This window comes from Balaenoptera musculus, chromosome 11 (genome assembly GCF_009873245.2).
Source record: "Balaenoptera musculus isolate JJ_BM4_2016_0621 chromosome 11, mBalMus1.pri.v3, whole genome shotgun sequence".
NCBI lineage: Eukaryota > Metazoa > Chordata > Mammalia > Artiodactyla > Balaenopteridae > Balaenoptera > Balaenoptera musculus.
Window position 1 is genome coordinate 51,889,949 of NC_045795.1, and position 17,466 is coordinate 51,907,414.

Consider the following 17,466-nt stretch of genomic DNA (forward strand, 5'->3'; position numbering starts at 1 on the left):
ATGCTAAACGTCAGACGCGTCTGCCTTCTGGTTGGGATATTTTGTTTGCTGCTCCAAGTGAGGAGCCCCTTTGCAACCCCTCAAAGCGTTGGTAAGCGAGGAAGCAGCGTGCACCGAGTACCCCCAAGGCGCCGAGGAGCTGCCTTCTCATGGCCCTTGTCCCCTGCCCCCCTCACGAGTCCAGGTGGGCCCCTTGCCACAGCCGGGGTGCGCCTCTGGCCGCTTCTGAGGTCCGGGTGTGCCCAGACCTTCCCAGGCTCCCTAAACACTCTGCACCTCTGTCTCCCAGGGTCTGTGCTTTAATGGCAGTGCCTTCGTCTTATACCTCTCTGCCGCTATTGTGGATGCGTCTTCTGTCTCCCCGGAGAGGGACAGTCACAACTTCAACAGCTGGGCAGCCTCGTCGGTGAGTGAGCACTTCATCCCCACGGTCTCCTCCTCCCTCCCCAAGGCCGGCTGAGGATCTGGGCGAGGAGGACAAAGTTAACCTGCAGGGAAAAGCATCACCTGCGGGAGGGACACCTTGGCAATGAACTTCCTGGTTTGAGCATCATGGGGCCTCCCGTTGGCCTGGAGCACAAAGAGGCTGAAAGAGTCCGCTCGAGTGAAAGCCAAATGCTAGAACAAAATAAGTGTTTGAGGGAGAAAAAAACATTTGAGGGATTCTAAGAATAATTCTGCCTACAGTGTCCGTGGGAGAGAGAGGCAGAAAATGAGCACACTAGGATTCTGTGTGTTGAAGTAGAAGTGTTTGTTTATGCTCTCAGGATGCCTGGGAAGATAGACACCAGCAGAGGGTCCTTCCAGGGACTGTGATGGGCCATGAGGAGTGTGGGATGAGGGGCTTCTACTTTTTAATTTATGTGCTTCTGTACTGTTTGCATTTTTAAACCATAAGTGTGTATTTTTCAGATTTAAAAAACTAATTTTAAAAGTTTCTCTGAGACGGGCCTTATAACATTCCGTCCGCAGGAGAAGTGATGGGGGCGGGAGGTGAGCAGTTAGACAGGAAGACCAACAGTATGACGTTAAAGCGGGTGGGTGATCCGTGGGTGTTCATCGTATTCTTGACCTGTATTTCAAAATCTCTATTGAAGGGTAAAGAGCGTGGATCCACGTGAGATTAAAAGTCACAGGGCTCAAGTTAGCACACAGCACGAGTAGTCAGCTGGGCAGATGCAAACTAATATGTATAGGATGGATAAACAACGAGGTCCTACTGTATAGCACTGGGAACTATATTCAGTATCCTGCGATAAACCATCATGGAAAAGAACATGAAAAGGAACGTACATATATGTATAACGGAGTCACTTTGCTATACAGCAGAAATTAGCACAACATTGTAAATCAACTGGACGTCAATAACATTTTTTTTTAAAATGAAGAATCAGGTGGAACTGGGCTGTGGTTGCCCCAGGAGAGGGCCCGGCGTTTTCCCGGCTCTGCACTCACACCCCCTGGGGGCCCCTGGCTTCCTTCCGCCCACTCAGCTTGTTTGTGTAAACTGAGCCTGTGACAATCTGAGGTTAAGCCTCGGTCTAAAATCACCGATACTAAATTAGAAATACACGGGCTTTTCTCAGATGCACACCACCATATTCACCCCCACGTGAACACCCTGGGCTTATTGGAGTAAGACTACAGGCTTTCCAGATAGGTTCCCAAAAAGAAAAACAGCCTAGCCTGAAATTGTTTCAGAAGGAAGATAATTGAACCAATAAAGCAGTTTTAGATGAGAAAGCTTGGAGTCGAGGGATGCCATAAGTGCATTATTCAGTAGAGGTGAAATGATAACTTGTGCTAATTAGGATGTGCCCTAAACCCCCTTTCTATTATGCTTTGTTTCTCCAGTTCTTCGCCTTCTGGTCACCATCTGCTATGCTGGAAACACGTATTTCAGTTTTATAGCTTGGAGATCCAGGACCATACAGTGATTCGCCATTTTGAGAATTAAAAGGGAAAAAAAAAGGAAGAATCTCACTGTAAAAACAGGTGTAGGTATAATGTATATTTCCAGAGAATTGTATTTAACTAATGTTTTTATATACTTAGTTAAATTTGCTCACAGTGGTTTGTTATAATTAAACTGGATACTTACTTGCAAAGTGCTGTAGCTTATAATGAATCTTAAATATCTTGTTGATGTCTTCATAGACCTTATTTTCTTAGGCAGTGTATTAGAAATAGATAAATTGCTAATATTAAGAATGCATCAAGTTTGTAAACCTAACTTTTAAAAATGCCAGATTCTTTTTTCATTAAATGTTTCACAATCCAGGGTAATGTGACATCTGACTCAAGAAAGGAGACCTATTGCTGAAGCCTGAGGCTGGGGGCTGGGGGGAATTCTTCATCCTCATGGTGTTGCCAGGGGTGATATTGCCAGGAGACACTGTCCACAGCCCCCAGGCCAGCGTGGTCGGAGAGACCCATCTCCCCAGGTCTGGGGATCGCCGGCGGCATGAGTCTCACATGCCAACTGGTTAGCCCAGAAAGCATCTAATGAGACACTAGCCTTAGAACTTAGTAATGAGCTCGCCTTAAGTGGTGCTCTGAGCACAGTGGCTGATGTGCTGGTGGTATTTTTTCTAATACAGATTAAAATAAGCTCATAACCATTAAAAGGATAAATACTTGCATGTACCCTTAAAAACCATCTTGCTGACCACAGAGACACAGGTACCATATTGATGGAACATATCGGACCAAAAGGCTCCAAATCTCCAAGCCCTAATATTTTGTAACATTGTTATTAGATATATGAGACAGTGGGAAAGAACCCCGTCCGGAGGCAGATGTGCACTTAGAGGAAGTGTTTTTAGGCTAGGTGGTTCTTGCTGGAATGGCAGTGTATCTTGGGTGATTTTTCAAACTGCAAAACAAAAAACCACAGAAACGTTGGTATAGTTGATGGTAGGGAGAGGGTTTGGCCGTGCACTCTGTGGACATGGCCCCGTGGCCTCCTCTCTTCTGCTCGTGTGGCAGTGCTGTTTTCTTTCTGTTGTGTGTTGTTTGCGTTGGTTTTCCTGTTCATCTAATTCCTTAGCCAAGCTCTGTTTCCCCCTATAAAGGAGAGTTGGGATTTCTTCAGTGTCTAATGACACCCACCCCAGACCTTTGAAAGGAACAATGAAGAATGTTCTTGGGTTGTGTGTCCAAAAAGGTAGGGGGGAGGGGACACCAAGAGGGAGAGGTGGGGTGGAGGGTGGGAGTGAGTGGGCGTGGGGAACACGAGAGGCCTCTTTGGGTCCCGCATGTAGCCATGAAGCTTCAGCTTCAGTGACGCAGACCTGCAGGTGACCGGGGCTGCGATCTTTCTGGAGCTGCGTTCCCAGTCATCACCCGGACAGCCTCTGACTCGCTGATTTTGCAAGAAGAGCTGAAATAACTAGTCAGGGTTTGTGTGTGCTGCCTGTCTGTCCATCTCTCCCTCTCACACTCCCAGAAGCATGTTCACCTTGCATGTACCTGGTGGATTTTTTTTTTAATTGAAATATAGTTGATTTACAATGTTGTGTTAGTTTCAGGTGTACAGCAAAGTGATTTAGTTATATATATTTATATACACATATATTCTTTTTTACATTCTCTTTCATTACCTGGTAGATTTTTAAAGTACTTTATATTGCAATCAAGTCTCCATAAGAGGCAGAAAAACTGTAACCTAAGAGATCTCTGTTTCTGGAAACAGTCATAAAGAAAGAAGCCTGCTTTTATGTTTGTGTGTGTGTGTGTGTGTGTGTGAGAGTGTGATTTCTATAATCATGGACACATACATAGGAAGTAACTTCTGGAGTAAAAGGTTTCATAAGCCACTTTGAAATGTCTTCCAAATAAACCACAACCAGCTGTGGGCCTTTCCTGAACCCGTAGCGCCAAAGAGATCTATTTCAAGAGATCCGTGATTCATTTGCGTCCATGCGGAGGAGACTTGCTGTCATGTCTTTATATGTGTCTTTTCAAGAGCATGACCCTTTGTGTTGCCTTAAAAGTTTACCCCAAAAAACCACCAAAAAACATTTATTTTTGGCTGAAAGGAAATCATTTCTTCTTTTGAATACTGAGAGACTTTGTTCATGAATAATTTTTAAGTGTGGGTTTTTAGACAACAAAATGATTCTCTGTTATTCAGCTAAAGCTATAAGTTTTGAACTGGGTTTAATTTTTCTCTTGAGAAAGAAGGAATAAGCAAAGCCACCTGCAACACAGCCAGCATAACAAGAAGAATAGGTTTCTGGGGTTGAAAAATGTTATTACAGGGATGGTATAGAGTGTGCTTACACTCTGCTGTCTGTGCTCACTGTCTGCATTCACCTCTCAGCCCTTCCAGAACCATCACGTTCTCTTTGATAGAGCCGGGTGGGTTTTAATTTCATGTATTTCCACACTCATGGCAAATCAATGAAATGCTTTAGGCATTTAATCTCTCTCCATTGCTATTTCCAACTCATAGCCCCAAAAGGTAAATATTTAGCCAATATTTTAAAACTGTAAGAAAATCTAGAGACAAGAATGTTCAGTGTCAGTTGCTTTTGTACATTTTTAAATTGCTCCCTTCATAGGAAAATCCCTTCAGGGTATCAGCACACAAAAGATTTTAAATACATAAAATATCTCTGCTTAGAGGACAGACATTTAAAAACACTAACTGAAGATGCAGCCCTGGGTAGAATATCAATTTAAAAGTCTGTATTTCTGTTCCCTAGACAATTATTAAATTGAAAAGAGAGATTTTTCACAGAAAAAAAAATCCAGGCATACAGGCAGACCTCGTTTTATTGCGCTTCACCTTACTGCACTTCACAGATACTGTGTTTTATACAAATTGAGGGTTTGTGGCAACCCTATGTAGAGCAAGTCTATTGGTGCCATTTTTCCAGCAGCATTTTCTCGTGTCATGCCTCTGTGTCACATTTTGGTAATTCTCCCAATATTTCAAACTTTCTCACGTTTCTTATGGTGATCTGTGATCAGTGATCTTTGATGTTACTATTGTTCATTGTTTGGGGGCACCACAAGCCATGCCCATATAAGATGACAAACTTAATCAGTAAATGTGTGTGTTCTGACTGCTCCACCAACCAGCTATTCCCCGTCTCTCTCCCTCTCCTCAGGCCTCCCTATTCCCTGAGACACAACAATATTGAAATTAGGCCAGTTAATAACCCTACAATGACCTCTGAGTGTTCAAGTGAAAGGAAGACTCACATGTCTCTCAGTTTAAATCAAAAGCTAGAAATGATTAAACTTAGTGAGGAAGGCATGTCAAAAGCCCAGACAGGCTGAAAGCTCAGCCTCTTGTGCCAAACAGCCAAGCTGTGAATGCAAAGGAAAAGTTCTTGGAGGAAATTAAAAGTGTTCCTTCAGCGAATACACGAATGATAAGAAAGCAAAACAGACTCACTGCTGATATGTAGAAAGTTTTAGGGGTCTGGATAAAAAGAAGATCAGACCAGCCTCAACATTCCCTTAAGCCAAAAAAAAAAAAAAAAACCTAACCTAGAGCCAGGTCCTAAATCTCCTCAATTCTGTGATGGCTAAGGGAGATGAGGAAGGTGCAGAAGAGAAGTTTAAAGCTAGCAGAGGTTGGTTCATGAGGTTTAAAGAAAAAAGCCGTCTCCTTAACATAAAAGTGCAAGGTGAAGCAGCAAGTGCTGATGTAGAAGCTGCAGCAAGTTGTGCAGAAGATCAGATAATTCATGAAGGTGGATACACGAAACAATAGATTTTCAGTGTAGACAAAACAGGCTTCTACTGGAAGAAGATGCCATCTGGGACTTTCATAGCTAGAGAGGAGGAGTCAGTGCCTGGCTTCAAAGCTTCAAGGGACAGGCTGACTCTGTTGTTAGGGGCTAATGCAGCTGGTGACTTTAAGTTGAATCTAGTGCTCATTTACCATTCTGAAAATCCTAGGGACCTTAAGGGTTAGGCTAAGTCCACCCTGCCTGTGCTCTGTAAGTGGAACAGCAAAGCCTGGATGATAGCACATCTGTTGACAACATGGTTTACTGACTATTTTAAGCCCACTGTGAGACCTACTGCCCAGAAGAAGATTCCTTTCCAAATATTACTGCTCATTGACAAGGCACCAGATCACCCAAGAGCACTGATGGAGATGTACAATGAGATAATGTTGTCATGCCTGCTAACACGACATCCATTCTGCAGCCCGTGGATAAAGGAGTCATTTCAGCTTATTATTTAAGAAATAACATTTTTCATAAGACTCTGACTGCCATAGGTAGTGATTACTCTGACGGATCTGGGCAAAGTCAATTGAAAATCTTCTGGAAAGGATTGACTGTTCTAGATACCATTAAGAACATTCTTGATTTATGAGAAGAGGTAAAGGATATCAACATTGACAGGAGTTTGGAAGAAGTTGATTCCAGCCCTCAGACTTTAGTGGAGGAAGTCAGTGCAGATGTGGTGGAAATAGCAAGAGAACTAGAATTAAATGTGGAGCCTGAAGATGGGACTGAATTGCTGCATCTCCTGATAAAACTTGAACAGAAGAGAGTTTGCTTCTTATGGATGAGCAAAGACAGTGGTTTCTTGAGAAGGAATCTGCTCCTGGTGAAGATGCTGTGAAGCTTGTTGAAATGACAACCGAGGGTTCAGACTGTTCCATAAACTTAGTTGATAAAACAGTGGCAGGGTTTGAGAGGATTGACTCCAGTTTGGAAAGAAGATCTATGGGTCAGATGCTATCAAACGGCACAGCAGGCTGTAGAGAAGTCATTTGTGAAAGGTAGAGTCAATTGATGAAGCTGACTTCACTGTTGTCCTATTTTAAGAAACTGCCACAGATGCCCTGACCTTCAGCCACCGCCCTGATCAGCAGCATCAACATCCAGGCAAGACCCTCCACCAGCAAAAAGATTAGGACTCCTGAAGGCTCAGGTGATGGTTAGCATTTTTTAGCAGTAAAATTTTTTTTTTTTAATATTTCTTTTTTTATTTTTTATTTTTTATTTATTTATTTTTGGCTGTGTTGGGTCTTCGTTTCTGTGCGAGGGCTTTCTCTAGTTGCGGAGAGCGGGGGCCACTCTTCATCGCGGTGCGCGGGCCTCTCACCGTCGCGGTCTCTCTTGTTGCGGAGCACGGGCTCCAGACGCGCAGGCTCAGTAGCTGTGGCTCACGGGCCCAGTGGCTCCGCGGCATGTGGGATCTTCCCAGACCAGGGCTCGAACCCGTGTCCCCTGCATTGGCAGGCGGACTCTCAACCGCTGCACCACCAGGGAAGCCCAACAGTAAAATATTTTTAAATCAAGTTTGTACATTGTTTTTTAGACATAATGCTACTGCACACTTCATAGACTACAGTATAGTGTAAACAGAACTTTTTTCTATGCACCGGGAAACCAAAAAATTTTTGTGACTCGCATTACCGTGGTGGTCTGGGACCAGACCCGCCATATTTCCGAGGAAAGCCCACAGAAGCCTGGGGCAGACGTGTGCACACTTAACACTGAAAAAGGGCAACCTGAGAAGTATTTCCTAACTTGGCCTTACATAAATGTTCTGGCTACGTTCTTGCTGCCAGTTGTAAGCAGACAGCTGTAAAGGAAGGTGAGGTAACTGTTCCAGTGCTGATGACCTAGGATAATGGGGAAGATTAGAGTATGTGTTGTTACAAGTAAACTTAGTAAACTTAGGTGTTCGGTGTCTAAGAGGATCAGTTTTGGGGGAAAGTGCTTGGCAACCTAGAGGTGATGATTTTTCAGAAACTTAGGAAGGTGAGTGGCAAGAAAGTTGAAGAGACATTCCATTTGGAAGGTGTGTTCTGAGAAAACTTGTGTGTCAATGGCCGACTTTTTTCTAGAATATTCGGAATAACTCATCCAGGATGTAGCCGGCCTTGTTGCTGCCTCAGCATCCCTTCTCCCCGCCTCTTGTTATCCGACTACCCTAGTTTTTATTGCACATTCATACCACCCACTTACACCCCAGCAACTTCGGGGAAAGCCAGCTCCACTGTGCTCTAGGAATGGCCTAAGCCAGTCCCACCGCAGCCACAGCGACTGGTTCAGGCAGGGGCACGTGACCAGGCTTGCTGGGGAGTTCTGAGAAAGGAGTTCTGAGGAAATGCGTAGGCAGGAAGTTGTTGGCAAATACCTTGCGACCACAAGGAGAAGCCAGTCGCGGGATGAAGGTGACTGGAAGAGAGATGGAGGGGGAAAGAAACTTCTTTGTAATGACATCATTGAGCTTCCAGCTCCTCCAGCCTAGTGGATAGAGAACATCTGTACTGTGAGGAAAGGAACCAGGTGAAAACTACATAGGCTGTAGGGATGAAGTGGTACATTTCCAGAAATCTATTTCAGTGTACATATGAAGAGCCTTAAAAATTATCCATTCCCTGCACTTGGGGATGTTTCTCTTAGGAGTCTAAGATTCATGCACAAAGATGCTAATCCTGGTCTTATGTATAATAGGGGGGAAAAAGAACTAAATTAGCCTAAAACCCTAACAGGAGGAGAATGATTCAATAATTAATTAAATTCATTGAATGAGACTTTAGAAATGAATGCACTACAACCCAAGTTTATTCAGAGTCAGAATTGGTTAGCACCATCATTAATGATTTAACTTTGTATTTTTAACACATTTTTCAAGCTGTTCTTGAACTGTGGTTGCTAGATTGGTTATTAAAACGAAGATCAGTTGTTAAAGTGCTGTCTTCCTAAAAATATATAATGGAGAAAAATAAGTTGTACACACACAAAAAATCAATGCTGCCACTAAAAACCCTTTGTGAGTAATTTTTAACAGGAAATGTTTGTGGTATAACTTGGTGTTTACAAAAGGCAGAGCAAACCAAACTGTAAAGGGTGGTGGGATCATGGGGTGATTTCAGTTTTCTTTGTTTTTTCTGAATTTCCCCCAGTTTTCTACACTGAGCAGGAAATACCTTCATCATCAGGAAATAAATATTTTTAAATAAAAGACGAGAGAAGGCAGTGGTTTCAGCAGGTCAAAAAGAAAAAAAGGATCCTTATTACTTGTGGAAAAATTAACATCTTCAAGTTCTCTTATAAAGGTGGGCAGGTGACCAGAGCAATTGCGTAAAAACCATTCAGGGGACTATGCCCATTCCTTGGTCTCCTTTTGAAGGGAAGTGTAGTCATCTTTGGTCATCATTTATTTCATTTATGAAAGATTTCATGGATAAAGAAGGAAAAAGAGCCTCCTCTCCTCTCCTCCCTCTCCCCTTCCTTCCCTCCCGTCCTGATAACTTCATAGGAATACTGATGCTGATAGAAAACGTTAGCACAAAAATCTAATTATTCCTTACATTTGTATGTTGCTTTGTTACCTTTCTTAACATTTTCAGATTCATTTCTGTTTGAACCTCAAAAATGAGCGCGATCAGCCCATTTCACAAATAGGAACACTGAGGTCCAGATAACTTCACTTGTGGGCAGACCAGCAACCAAAGTCCCATCTCCTCATTCCAAAGGTCAAGCAAATAAAACCAGGACCCTTATGCAGACTGTCCCACTGCTAAAGGAGTTAGGGGTCCTCCATTGCCCCACTCTTGCAAATGTACAGCCGCAAAGCATAGCAAGTCACAGCCAGTGGAGAGCATTCACAAAGCAGATGGTCTACAAGGAGCCTACCTACAGTCTACTTGAGAAGTCATGGCAACACACAGGAAATTATCAGAAAATGAGAGAAAATTGTCCAAGGCCAGCTTCACTGCTGACCCATCCAATGTCACCATGCTCTCATCAACCACTGCCAGACATCAGTCTGCAACGTGACATCCACCGTAGGGTGGGCTTTCCAGAGACACACTGGGCGGGGGTGGGGGTAATTCGGGGACCACCTGTGTGAGTCAGCGCTAAATTCTCAAGTGTAGGCAGGAACCAAGTACAAACATCCTGAGCCAGGCAGCAAGCGTCAGCAATGTTTCGTGTCCCTCAGTTGTTTACAGACGTTTCTTGGGGGTATCGGAGGGACATGGTACAAGGCATGTAAGCTGGTCAAGGTTTATGAACAAAAAGGGCAGATCTGAACCAAGGGCAGCCCAGAGGTCTTCGCTTTGTTGTTTGCTTGCTTGTTTTTTGCTAGGTCCTGGCTCAGAATGCTGTTTGCCCCGTCTGCCAGTGCCCCAACCTGCCAGACACAGCCGTCCTCCATCCCAACCTATTTCAGGGTCCATTAACGTGTACCGAATGCCTGAACACGTGTAATCTCATTCACTCCTCACAGCAGCCCTGTGAGTAAGCAGCGCCGCCCCCTGCTTTGCAGATCTGGAGATTCCTGCTCCGAGGCACCTGGATTCCCAGCCAGGTCTTCTAACTCTGAATCCAGTGCTCTTTCCATGCTACCCTTTTCTTGAATCTCCAGATAGGTTTCCCCCCATTTTCAAGTAGAAGATTATTCCTTATGCACAACAAACAATGCAGAGTGAGCATTCATGTTCAGACTTAGTTTTAATTTAATAGACCAGTGAAATTGATGTGACCTGTTAGTCACATCTGATAGTAACGATTATCCTTGGGCTTCATGGCAATTAAGCATAAATGGTTCTTCCACTATCAAATTGAAAAGTAATAAAGATGCACCGTTGTGTTCCAGGCATTGTGATTGGTGCCATGGATGTCAGGATAAAGGCCCAGAAGAGCCTGCACACTGCTGAGGACTTGCTATGTGCCAGGCACTTTGCTGAGGACTTTCCAGGCCTTAATTTATCTAATCCTCATAGGAGTCATGGCAGGTGGTTATTTTCCAAAGATGACTTGACAGTATCACCATGCAACTTCCTAATCAAATGATGGGAGCCCACCAGGGTCACCTTACCCTTACTGGGAAGTGGTGGGAAGTCAGGGAAGGCTTCCTGGAGGAGGAGGGGCCATCTCATCCACACACTGAAGGATAAAGAGCTGTTAACCAGCCGTCAGTGGAGAAAAGAGTTCAGACAAACACTCAGAGGCATGATATAGCAGAGGGCGTGACATTCATTCAGGCTTGAGCATGGGGTCCAAAGGAGTGGAAGCTGCTAGATGTGGCTGGTGAGGTGGCAAGACAAGATGGCAAAGGTGGGTGGGCCCCCTCTTTTGAGTGCACCCAGCCCTGCACCCACCAAAGCCCTTCCTCTCCAGGGGGCAGCCCTTCCCACCAAGAAGTCATCACCCCATGTAGACACCTCTGTGTACTTGGCCGCAGGTCTGGTCTGTGGAGCCTCTTCTTGCACTCCCGACCAGCACGCAGCTCTTGTGCTGCCAAGCCTCTCGCTCGGGCTTTTAAGTGATCATGATAAAGTGATTAACACAGAGTGGCCACCACCAGTGATTATTTCCGATCTAAGCTGGGTGGCACGTGGGCCAACGGCAGTCCGAGAAACCCAGCCAAGGCTCAGCTCCAGTGGACTCCGGAAACGCCAGTGGTTCTCAAACTCCGGCATGCCTCTGAATCACGTGGGAGGGGGAGGGCCGACCTTGCCAAAACACAGATTGCTGAGCCTCACCCCCAGAGGTTCTGATTCAGCAGGTCTGGGGCGGATGAGGGGGGTGGGGCTAAGAATTTGCATTTCTCACCAGTTCCGGGGTGATGCTGGTGCTGCTGGTCTGGGGACCATACACTGAAAATCACTGATTTAGAAGATTGCTGGAGAATTGGATGAAGGCCCCTGGAAGGAGGGGAAATTATCCACTGCTGGGTTTTTCTGCTTCCCTGAAGCCTTCACTTCAACAAAGACCCCCTGTCATCTCCATGATGGGGTCCGAAGCCTTGGAAAAGTACAAAAGTGATGATGTAAATCTGTATGGAAAACGACATGCATCTGGAGCTGTCACAGAGCGACTGCACGGCTATCACATTATCACAGCAGCCCCGAGATGCAATTATCTTTGTTTTATAGAGAACGAAATGGAAGGCACTGTGACTATTATCTAAACAGAAAACAGATATTAGAGGCAATTTTTTTTGGTCATGAAGACTTTCAAATGTACACACAAGTAGAGAACATGGTATTACAATTCCTGAAATGCCTCAACTTTGGCAATGATGGTGCTCAACTTGAGTGGTCATCAGAATCACCTGGGAGACTTGTCAAAACAGATTGCATGAGTATCTCGACATTCTAGAATTATCAGGACTTTGCCACATTGACTGTCTTCTGATGACAGGACAGCACTGGCATCCAATGATGTCATGAGGTAGATTTTTTGTGTTATTTCGAAACATTTGGAGATATATCAAGTGTGGCCACAGGGACACTCTGCCCAGAGAGGACACTGATAACATTTCATTTCTGTAGTCCTGCTTGCTCATTTTAAAAGTAACCCGGGGGATGGGGCTTCCCTGGTGGCGCAGTGGTTGAGAATCTGCCTGCTAATGCAGGGGACACGGGTTCGCGCCCTGGTCTGGGAAGATCCCACATGCCGCGGAGCACCTAGGCCCGTGAGCAGCAATTACTGAGCCTGCGCGTCTGGAGCCTGTTCTCCGCAACAGGAGAGGCCGCGATGGTGAGAGGCCCGCGCACCGCGATGAGGAGTGGCCCCCGCTTGCCGCAACTAGAGAAAGCCCTCGCACAGAAACGAAGACCCAACACAGCCATAAATAAATAAATAAATAAATAAATAATTTTTTAAAAAAATAAAAAAAAATAAAAGTAACCCGGAAGGAGTGCAATGTAGCATCTCTGTTTGACAGCGTCTACTAGAAGTAAACCTATGTTCACCTTGTGACCCAGCAAACCCACTCATTAAGTATTTTCCCGGGAGAAATGAGAGCTTCTGTCCACCAAAAAATCTCACCAGAATGTTCACCACAGCTTTATTGGGATTAATCTCGATGCATCTTGTTGAGTGAAAGAAGCCAGACACAAATGAAAATATTCTGTATTATTTCAAGTACATCAAGTCTGAGAAGAGGCAGAACGAATCTATAGTGACAGAAAGAGGGAAGGAGCACGAGGGAACTTTTTGGGGGGTATCGGCCCGGTATTTGTTGCTGTGGGCGGTGGTTGCACAGGTGTACATACACATACATAACAACGGAGCTGAACACGGAAGGTTTGGACATTTCAGTGTATGTGAGTTACACTTCAATCAAGTACCCTTAGCACATATCCGCAGCCGCACCCACACCAGATCCCAGGAGGCTGAGACCCAGCTGTGCCCGGGCCTCGCCCATCTCGGAAAGGCCACGGCCCAGCGCGTCCGTTTCCCCCCTCCCTCCAGCCCAACTTTCGCGCCTCCCCGAGGGCGGGGGCTGCCGCCACCTTTCCGGAGAGCTCAGGCCAGGCCCTCCCCTGCGCGTCCGGCGGAGGCTGGGTGGGCGTCCTCAGCGCGGGCGGGGGGCTCGGGCCCCGCCCCGGCGCCACGCCCCGCCCCGGCGCCACGCCCCCGCGGCCCCACCCAGCCTCTCTGCTTCTGGCCTTCGGCCTCGGCAGCTGGAGGCTGCCGGCCGGCGAGGGCCGCGCGATGTCGCACGGACCCGGGCTCGTCCGCACCACGTGCAGCAGCGGCAGCGCCCCGGGAGTCGGGGCCGGCGCGGGGCAGCTGGGCGCGAGCTCTTCGGAGGGGCTGCTGGACCCCGTCTACCCCCGCACCCACGGAGCGCTGCTGAAAGTGGCGCAGATGGTAAGAGAGGCCCGGGCGCGAGCCGGGGTCACACGGGGTGGCCGCGGAGGGGACGCGCCCGCGGCGGGAGCATCGCGCCCCGGGCGGGGGTCTCGCCGCCCAAGTCAAGTTGGAGGGGGCTTCCTCGGGCGAGTTGCGCGTGCAGCCCCCGCGCTGGAACTCGGCGCACCCATCCGGCCTGCTCGCGCCTCCCCAGCTCGGAGGTCCCAAGTTTTTCCAGCCACTCTGCGGAGGCTGCGAGCTGGTGACCGAAACCACGGCCAAAGTTCCTGTGTGTCTTCCTTCCTCTTCTCGGGCCGCGCCGCTTCGGACCCGGGCCGGGGGTGGAGAGCGGCCGGGCGGCAGCGCTCAGGCCACGGAAGCCGACCTTCTCCCGCCGCCTCTTTCCCCGGACCCCGCGCCGCAGGGCTTCCTGCTCGGGGCTCACCCTTGCCCGAGCGCGGGGTCCGAAGGCCAGGCGTTCACGGGGGTAGAAAGCCCTGGGACCCTTGGGGCAGCCGTCCCGGGCCCTGCCCCTCAAGTTCCAAGGGCGGGCCGGTTCTCGGGGCCGTTGGACGGCAGCGGTCAATGGGGAAGGCCTTTTGGGGAGCCGGTACTTATCTGGGGAGAGCGGGAGTCGCCGGAATGGGGCTCACTGTAGAGTGGGCAGGGCGAAGGCCTGGGCGCCGAGTGCCACCGGCGCTGCAGGGACCTCCAGCAGCGCAGACCTTGCCCGGCCTGTTATCCTGTTCGCCACTCTTCTCTGCCTTCCCATGTTTTTCTTCCTTACAATTTTAAAATTTCAACACCTTTCCCGTTTGTTCGGTATGTTTTGAAACTGGGCTGGGCTCTTTGTGACTCCACTCCTTGTCATGTTTGCAGCCAGAATGGTGAGGGGGAAGTGGTAGTTTTGAAAGGGAGGGTGAAGGAAGAGATGTGGGTTAGACGCAAGGTCACAGACCCAGAGGCAGGGCCTACCAAGGTGGGCCAGCCCCAGGCCTGGACACGGGGTGAGGGCTGCCCAGGCATCCACAGCTCTGTTACTCTGGGTGCTGAGCGTGTGTAGAGGGGGCTCTGGTTTCCTGCCTGGGCCAGACCTGAAGGGGAGAGGGACTTAGTTCCCTTTTCTCAAAGAAGAGCGTCTAGATGGACTAAAAATTAGGAAGTAGAGGCATTTTAGTTACTAACAAAAAAAATCATGCTGAGCTGCGTTGGTTGTTTGTTTTTTTTTTTAATAGTTTATTTATTTTTATTTATTTATTTTTGGCTGTGTTGGGTCTTCATTGCTGCGCGTGGGCTTCCTCTAGTTGCGGCGAGCGGGGGCCACCCCCCACCGCGGTGCGCGGGCCTCCCACTGCGGCGGCCTCCCCCGTTGCGGAGCACAGGCTCCAGGCACGCGGGCTTCAGTAGTTGTGGCACGCAGGCTCAGTAGTTGTGGCTCGCGGGCTCTAGAGCACAGGCTCAGTAGTTGTGCACAAGCCCAGCCGCTCCGCGGCATGCGGGATCCTCCCGGACCAGGGCCCGAACCCGTGTCCCCCGCATTGGCAGGCGGACTCCTCACCACTGCGCCACCAGGGAAGCCCGCTGCTTTGGTTTTGAGCAAGGTGACATTTGAGTTGAATCTTGAGACATGAATGTGGGTGTGTCGGGCTGGGCATGCCCCGTTGGCCTCTCCACGTCCTAATTCAGTGTGCTTAAGTCAGAGCTGGGTGATGCTGGGGTGGTGGAAAGGAAGGAGATACGGTGAGACATGGGCCAGTGTTGGGCAGTTCTTCCCCTTCCCACCCTGACATGTAGAAAGAGGCTTCTCTCACTTCTTGAGCATTTGCTCTCTTCTTACCTCTGTGCAAGCGAGGCGTGGGGAATACAGCCGTTAACAAGATAGATCCTTTCGGCAGTGACTGGGACATTTGCAGAACCATAATAGGGAAGGAGAATCAGAGTGTAGTTTCATAAGCAGTAAAGATGGAAATGTAAGTGTCTTCCAGAAGATTCCTTGATTTTATTTTTATTTTTTGGCTGCACCACGGGGCTTGTGGGATCTTAGTTCCTCGACCAGGTATTGAATCCAGGCCCTTGCAGTGAGAGCACGGAGTCCTAACCACTGGACCGCCAGGGAATTCCCAGAAGGTTCCTTTATTTACTCAGTAAATATTGAGCACCTACTGTATGCTAGAGCAGTGTGGAAAGCAGAGTAAACCAGACAGGTCAGCTCCTGTTCTCTTTATAATGTAATAGGGAAAGTATTAGTCAAATGATTTTAAATATAAAATTATAAACTGGGACAAAAGCTATGAAAGAGAGGTCCTCAGTGTCATAGAGAATTAACTAGGGGGTCTGCCCTGTCTGGGAGGTAAGGATGGGCTTCTTTGAGGAAGGAATATTTGAAGGATGAGGGAACAGTGTTACCAAAAGAAGGAAGAGCACAGACAGTGGCTCTGAGACTGGAGGAAGAAGTAGTGATAATGGTTGGAGGGTAGGAACAAGGCTGGGAGTGATGTGGATGAGTCTGGAGAAATATGCCAAGACTAGACCATCTAGGGTCTGCCAGATAGTGCTGAGGATATGGTCCTTATTCTAAGACTATCCCAGAAGTCATCATGTCGATAATCAACCCACCATTGAAGTGATGGTTCTCAACCTGGGGCTGTACAGCCCCCTAGGGGTCATTTTGGAACTTTGTGGAAGCTTTTTTTGGTTGTCACAGAGATGAGGATCATATGCAGGATGCATTTTATTCATTTCAGTACAGTAATGAAGGCACTGCAAGTACTTACTATTCTAAAGAGGTGAATTGTCCGAAATATGATTGAAGGAGCCTAAGTGGGTGTGTGAGTCGGGGGAGAGTGCCTGAGTTTTCTGGCCAGAGAGAGCATCCTAAAGACTTTCTAGGAGGTCGGAGCAAGTATGGGCTTCCCTTGGACATTCACAGCCGAGATTCCAAATGGAGTTAGACTTTGGGGGATCGCAGCCTCCGATATAACCGTGAATAGACCTGTGAGTGGAGAATGAGCCAGCATAGCCCAGAATGGCCCACCCCTCCGTGTTCTGTTTCAGATCATTTGGTTCCCAAATGCAACCTGCACCCCCATGCCCTGTTTCCTGGAAGCTGCAGAGTTAAGGGCAGCAAAGAACCTCACTGTCAAGAGTCTTTGACCCCAACCCAATCCCGATGCAAGAAAAAGAAACTGCTGTCCATCAATGGTCAAACAAATAAAAATAATAAGACATAAGTTATGGGCTTTATTCCCAATAACAGAAGTAATACTTGTTCATTGTAGAAACTTTGAGAAACACAGGGAAGAAACTAGAGTCTTCCCCCAAGTCTCCCCCAAGATTGATATTTAAAGTAAAATTTTCTACTATTTCATAGGAGAGATATAATTTGTGGTTGTTGGTTTTGTTTTGGTTTTACAAAAGAAGGATGATACTCTACAGTTTGTAAAATGCTTTTTTTGCTTAATATGTGATGAATGATTTCTCATGTCACTTAAGGTTTGTCTGCAATTAGGTTTTCAACAGTGTTTTTATAGCCAGTCACGAATGTCCCTTTGTCTGTGTGACCAGCCCCCTCCCCCTTTTTGTGGCTCAAGGAGCTTCCAGTTCTGCCCATTCACGAACAAGACAGTGATGAACTCCCCTGTAGAGAAGTTTTGGTGTGCAAAGCCATAAATACTTCCCAGGGATAAATGGCCCTCACCTTTCACAGAGAGGAATGGAGCGCCTCTTGCCCTGCTGAGCATGCTGGCATTAAATAACTGTCTAGACTTGTTAACATCTAGAAATTAATGGTTGTCCCTTTATCATCCAGAAATTTCAAGGAGCCAAGTGTGATAGTAGTAATATTTTAAGTCATAGTAGTATTTTTGGTGTCTGATGGTTTGGAAAA

At 47.2% G+C, this 17,466-nt stretch overlaps 2 protein-coding genes across 4 annotated transcripts in view; both read left to right on the forward strand.

Annotated features, from left to right (window-relative positions):
- Positions 1-2,318, forward strand: part of CMTM8 (CKLF like MARVEL transmembrane domain containing 8) — an 84,823-nt gene extending 82,505 nt beyond the window's left edge. The window contains exons 3-5 of one of the 3 annotated variants that reach the window (XM_036867815.1): positions 290-406; position 634; positions 1,855-2,318. In XM_036867815.1, coding sequence (XP_036723710.1) covers positions 290-406; position 634; positions 1,855-1,937 — 201 coding nt within the window. In that variant the 3' untranslated portion in view covers positions 1,938-2,318. Of the gene's footprint in view, positions 1-289; positions 407-633; positions 635-767; positions 894-1,854 lie in introns of all 3 variants that reach the window. The other 2 variants (XM_036867813.1, XM_036867814.1) reach the window with 2 other exon arrangements.
- A 10,641-nt stretch (positions 2,319-12,959) lies between these two features.
- CMTM7 (CKLF like MARVEL transmembrane domain containing 7) overlaps positions 12,960-17,466 on the forward strand; it is a 42,419-nt gene continuing 37,912 nt past the window's right edge. The window contains exon 1 of the mRNA XM_036870433.1: positions 12,960-13,598. Coding sequence (XP_036726328.1) covers positions 13,440-13,598 — 159 coding nt within the window. The 5' untranslated portion in view covers positions 12,960-13,439. The remainder of the gene's footprint in view (positions 13,599-17,466) is intronic.